The sequence below is a fragment of the Myotis davidii genome, unplaced genomic scaffold (genome assembly GCF_000327345.1).
Source record: "Myotis davidii unplaced genomic scaffold, ASM32734v1 scaffold89, whole genome shotgun sequence".
Taxonomy (NCBI): Eukaryota; Metazoa; Chordata; class Mammalia; order Chiroptera; family Vespertilionidae; genus Myotis; species Myotis davidii.
In genome coordinates, this window is record NW_006300372.1 from 4,099,527 (window position 1) to 4,107,539 (window position 8,013).

The window sequence follows — 8,013 nt, forward strand, 5'->3', positions numbered from 1 at the left end:
CTATTTTCCGCACTGTTGTATTTTCAACACTGTGCCTCCTCTGAGTCTTGTATGCTGTTCTCTTTCCTTCTAGTTGAAGAATTTCCCCTCAGCCAGCTTTCCTGTGGTTCTGGGCGATGTCTGTTCCGTCTTTTAGTTGTATTTTGAAGTGGTTGTTCGAGGCAGCCAACTCCGGTGTTCATCTATGCCGCCATCTTGGTTTCTCCTTACCAACAACTTCTTAAGAGATACTATCTTTATTCTCTTTTTATAGATAAAGGTTCTCAGACTTAGAGAGGTTAAAGAACTTATTTCAGGTCACACAGCTATTAATTGGAATTTGAATCCGTGTCTATCTAATTCCAAAGAATATGCTTTTCCTTCAGTGCTATAAATTATACATTGTTGCCAAATAATGGAAATTAGTGAGAAGAGCATATTCTCAAAATTTCAAGTCCTCTTTGTCATTAGTTTGGTCTATCTGTACATTTATATACAGCAATTCACGAATCTCTCTCAATGTAAAAGTTATGTGGTTTTTATACAAGAGGCTTGCTTTGTCATCTGGGATAATAACTTAATCTCTAGCTATATCTTTTTCCTTTTTTATAAAGTACTTCAGAAAGAAAAGCATTAGGTAATGTCAGGTGGTGATAACTATTTTAGGGAAGACATAATGATATCTCACATTCTAGAATGCTTCATGTCATTACAAATGCTTTCTCATCCATTATCCTCTGAAAACACAAGCCCAAGGGCAGGGATCATATTTTATTCACTAATTTATACCCAAGGTTGAGGTATAGCAGATGCTCAAGAAATATATATTAATGAATTAATCGGCATCATAATTTCCTGTCACACAGATGGAACATACTAGCAACCCCCATTCTTACCTCAACATCCAGTCCTACATATGTTTTTCTTTGCTGCTAATTTTATTTTGGTGGAATTGCTAGTTAGGGAGAATACTCAGTATAATAGGCATATTTTTGAGTTACCTTTTTGTTTATCACCCTCTTCCCACCAAGAGATACTCCATTGTAAAGACTGTTTCTTGTAGTATTTTAATCTTAACTGTTGTCAGTGAAATGTGCCAATTTATAATACTGGCTTTGCACTTTTTCAACTTTTGAGTTAAAATTTTTTTAAACCTATAGAAAATCAATGAAGTATAATACCTAAATACCTTCATTTAGATTCACCAGTTTTTTTTTTAAATATATTTTATTGATTTTTTACAGAGAGGAAGGGGGAGAGATAGAGAGTTAAAAACATCGATGAGAGAGAAACATCAATCAGTTGCCTCCTGCACGTCTCCCACTGGGGATGTGCCCGCAACCCAGGTACATGCCCTTGACCGGAATCGAACCTGGGACCTTTCAGTCCGCAGGCCGAGGCTCTATCCACTGAGCCAAACCGGTTTCGGCATATTCACCAGTTGTTAATGTTTGTCACCTTTGGGCTGGAATGCTTGCTTGTGTGCCCACACACTGTTGTTGTCTCTCTCCCTGCCTTCTCCTTCCCCTCATATTTTTTTCTTTTAAAAAAATTAAATTTATTAAGGTGACATTGGTTAACATATTATATAAATTTCAAGTGTATAATTCTGTAATACATCATCTGTATATTGTACTGTGTGCTCACCATCCAAAGTCTAGTCTTCTTCTGTCACCCTATATTTGGTCCCCTTTACCCTCTTCATCCTCCCACATTTTTTTCTTGAAACACTTGAAATCATAGATTGTGATACTTTTGCTTCATCTAAAAATAAGACATGATGTAGTCCTATATAAGCACAATATTATTATTGCACACAAGAAAAATCATAATTCCATAGTAATATTCTATCCAAGTGAATTTCTTGTTTAATTACATCACAAGACAAATAATTTTACTGTATTTGTGGTGCTAAGTTTGATTGCTTGCCTAAGGTGTTAATTGTTCAATCTCTTCATTGTAAAGTAAATAATTCATGGCACCAGATAAATACCTTGTTTTCCAACCATCTTTCACTGATTTTTTTTTTTGCATCTATTAATGATTTTTGCCTGCATCATTTGCTACATTGGGGTTGCCTATTTTTTAACTTAAGTATTGTATTATTTTTTAAAAAGAGAAAAAGAAGGCAAGGCGATGATAAGTTTTTCTTGTTGCTTAGGTGTTTCTGAAAAGGAAGTGGTCTTAGTTGGGTGCTAATCACAGTGCTTTTCAGCTTTTAATCATTTTGAATCTCCCCAAATGTAATGCAATGTCAGTAATGTTAATTTTTGTTTCCAACAGCTGCTAACATTGTCATCCAGACTGAACCACCAGTTCCTGTTTCAATTAATAGCAACATAACCAGAGTAGTTCTTGAACCAGATAGCCGGAAAAGAGCTGTGGGTGGCTTGGAAGGGCCACTCACAAAGAAACCTTGGCTTGGAAAGTAAGATAATTTGCTAATTAGTAGCATTGAATTGGTGCTTTTATTATTTTTGCTTGCATTAGTAAATTTGTATAATTAAGAATTGTCATTAATCAATGATTATCAAACTGTGTGTGTCAAAGTTAGGGTTCCCCGAGGCATCCTTAGAATGTCTTAAAAATTGAAAAGCTAACAGAATATTTATAATAGATATTGGTAATTTGTACTACTTATTTCTAGGCCTAACCCAATATTAAGAATTAAGACTCTGGAAATGAGTAAAAAGGAAAAAAAAATCTGTACTTTTGCAGAAGTTGAAAAATGCACTGTAAAAAATATATATATTTTTTGCTTTAATGTTAGATTCCTTGTTAGTTGTGGTGTATCTTTTTAGCATGACTTTTAAACTTAGTTGGACCTTTTCTTTTTGTGAGTTTGGCCATTCAGTCTTCTTTCTCTCTGCCTATCTAATCCCATTTAATTATTGTGAAAGGTATTTTGTACTTTATGAAGAGTGTTAAGTGCTTACAAAAGACATTTCATAAATATAGCCTTATGTTCTTTGTAATCTTATATATATCTTGGTTAGGCATAAGGTGAGAGAGTTAACCAAGATTTATTAGTTAACGAAGATTTCCTAGGGCATTATTCTTTATGGCATTTTTTCTTTCAGGCAAGGGAATAACAATCAAAGTAAACCAGGATTCTTAAGAAAGAATCAGTATACGAATACAAAGTTAGAAGTCAAGAAAATTCCTCAGGAATTGAACAACATTACCAAGCTCAATGAACACTTCAGCAAATTTGGAACTATTGTTAACATCCAGGTAAATGTGGCTATGTTCATGACAGAATTCATGTATTCAATGCATTTTTGAAAATATTACTACAAGCTCACCTTGTTTAAATGAGCCAGTGATTAGTATTATCATCTGTGCTAACACCACCTATGTGTATGCCCAACTTAATGATGGAATTGTTAAGCTGAATTTGTTCTTTTAAATTGATTTGGTTCTTCTCTGCAACCTCTTCCTGAGAGTCACTGGATCAGTTACTGTATTTTTATAGTTTTATCTCTGGACAGATGACTTTATTGCCTGCTTTAGTATTCTAACTAGGTAGGTGAGATTCTTGGTAATTTCTGCTATTGTCATTTTGTCCATTGACTCACTTTTATATTGTGGTAAATTAGTTATTGGTTAAGGCTGGTTCTAATCTTGAGACTTTTAGGCAGTGCAACGTGTTTCCCAACATCAAATTGTAGCTTTTGTATTTTGCTGTCTGCTTAGTAGATATCTGAATTTATGAATTTGTGGTTGGTGTTATTCTATAATTGAGGGTACTTTGTGGCCTATTTAAGTTGGAATTTCAGTCAGTTACCCCTGATACTTGGTGTTACCATCCAGTAAGAATATAATTTATATAACTGAGTTTATGAAGGTAGCTCTGGCCAGTGGCTCGGTTGTTTGGAGCATCATCCCATAAACTGGGTTCAATTTCCCAGTCAGGGCACATATCTAGGTTGTGGGTTCTATCCCCGGTCAGGGCGAGTTTGGGAGGCACCTGATCGATGTTTCTCTCTCACATCGATGTTTTTCTCTCTAAAAATCAATAAAAACACATCCTCAGGTGAGGATTTAAAAACAACAACAAGAAGGTGGTTGTATCGGGGGACTTGGTATTTCAAAGAATTGAGCCAAACTACTTTTTTTTGAGAGAGAGATTTTTAAGCAAATTTTACCCCTGAGAGCAAGATTGGTACACATTTAATTCCTCTGATTAGGGCTCCACCTTTATGATCTCATTTAACCTCAGTTACCTCTGAAAAGCCTATCCTTAAAGCTTATTTCTAAATAGTTTCATGAAAGTTAAGGTTTCAACATATGAATTTGGTGGTGGGGAGGGCATAGTGTAATTCCTCTGTATAGCTCTTCTTGTTGGGAATTTATTTTTTTTCTATAAAAAAATGTTGTTGTGAGCCTCCTTGTGGATAAATCTTTCATTATTTTTTATGATGCATTGCTGAATTAAAGGGAATTTTAAGACCTTTTATTTGAATTACCAAATTGTTCTCCAAAAGGGTTATGCCAATTGATACTCCCAAATTTAGTGTCTAAAACCTCATCAGCACTGTAATATGGATTCATTAAATTTTTGTAATGAATTTAAGTGAAAAATTATTTGTTATAATTTGCTTTTTTTATTACTATTTAGACTCTAATTTATATAGACCATTTACAGTTCTTTTATATTTACCTATCCTTGGTCTTTGTCCATTTTTTTTTTAACAAAAGCATTTATAATAATGCTTTTCTAAGCTTTTGCTTGTCATATATATTAAAAATAGCTTTTCCACTTGTCATTTATTTTGTTTATGGCTTGTTTGGACTGACAGGTTTTTAAATTTTACATTGTCAAATCTGCTGTTTGTCTTTATAGATCCTACTTTTATGGGTACGTATAAAAGGGCTTTTCAGACCCTGAGATTATACAGTTACCTTTTTTTTCTTCTGGGTCTTTATGTGGTATTTTGTTTGCTTGTTATTGTATCTCTGGAGTTAGTTTGGATGTGAGATATCATGGAGGAATCTAATATCTCTTCAGTGGTTAGGTAATAGGATTATTTATTGAATCTAACATTCTTCTATATATAATTTTGAAATAGGCATATCATCTTTTAGCAGATAAAGAACTTTATTTTACAAAGGATTCACAATGGATTTCAGCAGGCTGTTTTCTACTTCTGAATTATTTATCAGTTTCTTTCCATTTAACTATTTGTTAATATCTGTTTTTGTTGTTGATTTTGTTTTTTCTTACAGGTTGCTTTTAAGGGAGATCCAGAAGCAGCCCTTATCCAATATCTTACCAATGAGGAGGCCAGGAAAGCCATTTCTAGCACTGAAGCTGTTCTAAATAACCGATTCATTCGAGTCCTGTGGCATAGAGAAAACAATGAGCAACCAGCACTACAGTCCCCAGCACAGCTGCTCCTGCAACAACAGCAAACACTTAGTCACATGTCACAACAGCACCATCACCTGCCACAGCACCTTCATCAGCAGTCTTCTACTGCAACGGTACATGGAGGTATCCAGAAGGTAATCTACTGGTTCACATGGAATTAGAGGTCCTCTAGTCCCTTCCTGTAGATCAGTGTTCTTCAGTTTGCAGTCCTTTGGTCTTCTATACCAAAGCCACTCAATTTGATCTGCAGATCAGTAGCATCTGCACTCCTGGGAGCAATTTCTTAGGCCTCCCCATATCTGTTGAATCAGAATCGCTATGTGGAGGGCCCAAGAATCTGTTTAAAAACCTAAGCAACCGGCCTACCATTCGACCAGCTGACCGGTAGCTATGACGTGCACTGACCACTAGGGGGCAGATGCTCAATGCAAGAGCTGCGGAGCTGCGGTGACTTGGCAGCTGTGGTTCTTGGGTGAACCAGAGAGGAGGGAGCCCGATTCCAGGGTGCATCACCTGAGAACTGCTCTCACAATCCAGGACCCCTTGGGGGATGTTGGAGAGCCGGTTTCGGTCTGATCCCCATAGGTCAGGTTGAGGGACCCCACCGGTGCACGAGTCCTCTAACCCATTGGCTCCCCACTTTGGGTCTGGCTCCCTGCCGGGCCTCTAACCCATTGGAGAGGTTGTGGATCTGATCCTTACAGAAACTTTTCGACTCGATTAGCTAAATGATGAGACATGCAGGACCTACTGCTACAGTCCTGATGTCTGTTGCCCGTGCTAGCCCATCCACTTAATACTGATTTCCAGTGGAGGCAGCGAATTTTCCTGCTACCACTCTTGGCTGGGAAACCGGCTGCCGCTTCCCTCCTTCCAGGCGGACAGTAGCGTCATTGGGCAACCTCCGGGGAGGGAAGGGGGCAAAGGAGCAGCTCAGGTGGGAAGAAGGAGGTTCCCAACACACTATTTATAGTAAGCTACTGTCAGTTAAAATGCTTAAGTCTGTCAAAGCATTACATATTGAAAAGAATATAGAAAAATTATTAGAATCTCTGTGTGAGTATACATATATATGTATGCATGTATTTTGTGACATATTTAAGACATCCAAAAAAGTACGAATAATAACATAACAATCATTGATGTATCTGCCACTTCACTTTAAAAAATAAAACCTTACAGATAATTAAAGCACCTTCCCTTCCCATTTTTTTTCTTAGCTTCTTCTAAGTAATCAATGTCCTAAATTTACATCATTCCTGAGCATTTAAAAAACTTTTGCCACATACATATGTGTTTATTTTGTATATGCAGATGATGAGCAAACCACAGACACCGGGTGCATATGTTCTTAACAAAGTTCCTGTGAAACATCGTCTTGGACACGCAAGTGCTAACCAGAGTGATGCGGCACACTTGTTAAATCAGTCAGGTGGTGCTGGAGATGATTGCCAGGTGTGTGTTTCTGTGAGCCTCAGATATGTTCAGAGTTGTTCAGTAACAAGGAAATTAACAAATTGATTGCCATTCAGATTTGTAATGTCTTGTTTTTCTCAGATAAGTGTGACAGCTAATGTAAGTGTGGCGGATATAGTTCCCTAATTTTCATGATGGAGCTAGAAATTTGCTAGTTAAAATTTTTTTCTATTCAAAGCTAAGTAGGAATTTGGTAATTTTAGATAGTTATTAATAGGTAGATGTCTTTATTAGTTCATATTTTTTATAATTTTCTCTTTAATACAATGAAGAGCATAGTAAAGGAGATTCTGTTATAATTAAAAGTCAAATATTAAAATTTATTTTAAATAGTACCTTTTGCTTTTAGGAATCTTCTTATATAATAAAAGGGTAATATGCAAATTGACCCCAACGGCCAAACAACCAGGAATGACCAGTTGCTATGATGCACACTGACCACCAGGGGGCAGGCACTCAACGTAGGAGCTTATCCCTGGTGGTCAGTGTGCTCCCATGGGGGAGCTAAGCTCATCCACAAGCCGGGCTGACGGCTGCAAGTGCGGTGTGGTGGTGGGAGCCTTCCCCTCCCCCTCGGCAGCACTAAGGATGTCTGACTGCAGCTTAGGCCTGCTCCTCACAGGGAATGGGCCTAAGCTGGCAGGTGGACATCCCCCAAGGGCTCCTGGTCTGCCACAGGGATATCTGACTGCCAACTTAGGCCCAATTCCCCGGGGACCAGGCCTAAGCCGGCAAGTGGACATCCCCTGAGGGCTCCCAAACTGTGAGAGGGCACAGGCTTGGCTGAGAGACCCCCCTGAGTGCACGAATTTTTGTGCACTGGGCTTCTAGTCCTATGTAATAATCCTATATAATAAAGAGGAGATATGCAAATTAACTGTCACACCCTCACAAGACGGCTGCCTACAACCAGGCCTTCAAGGGAGTTAGTGAGGGATGACCAAACAATTGAACAAGCAGGCTGCGTGGGGCGACCAGGCTGGTGGGGGTCCTGAGTGGTGACCAGCCCGGCAGCAGGGGGGCAGTTGAGGGCGACCAGGCCAGCAGGGGGGTCAGTTGGGGGCGGCCAGGCTGGCAGAGGGGGGCAGTTGGGGGTGACCAGGCCAGCAGGAAGGGGGCAGTTGGGAGCAACCTGGCCGGCAGCAGGGGGTAGTTAGGGGGGAGCAGGCAAGCAGGCAGGGGAG

The 8,013-nt window shown here is 38.6% G+C and overlaps 1 protein-coding gene across 6 annotated transcripts in view; it reads left to right on the top strand.

Annotated features, from left to right (window-relative positions):
* The window catches only part of RBM27 (RNA binding motif protein 27), a 68,888-nt gene that overhangs the window by 41,124 nt on the left and 19,751 nt on the right, over positions 1 to 8,013 (top strand). For 5 of the 6 annotated variants that reach the window (XM_006777008.2, XM_006777005.2, XM_015572632.1 and 2 more), the window contains 4 exons: positions 2,263 to 2,407; positions 3,060 to 3,213; positions 5,209 to 5,487; positions 6,668 to 6,808. In XM_006777008.2, the coding sequence (XP_006777071.1) occupies positions 2,263 to 2,407; positions 3,060 to 3,213; positions 5,209 to 5,487; positions 6,668 to 6,808 (719 nt within the window). The remainder of the gene's footprint in view (positions 1 to 2,262; positions 2,408 to 3,059; positions 3,214 to 5,208; positions 5,488 to 6,667; positions 6,809 to 8,013) is intronic. The other variant, XM_015572633.1, reaches the window with a different exon arrangement.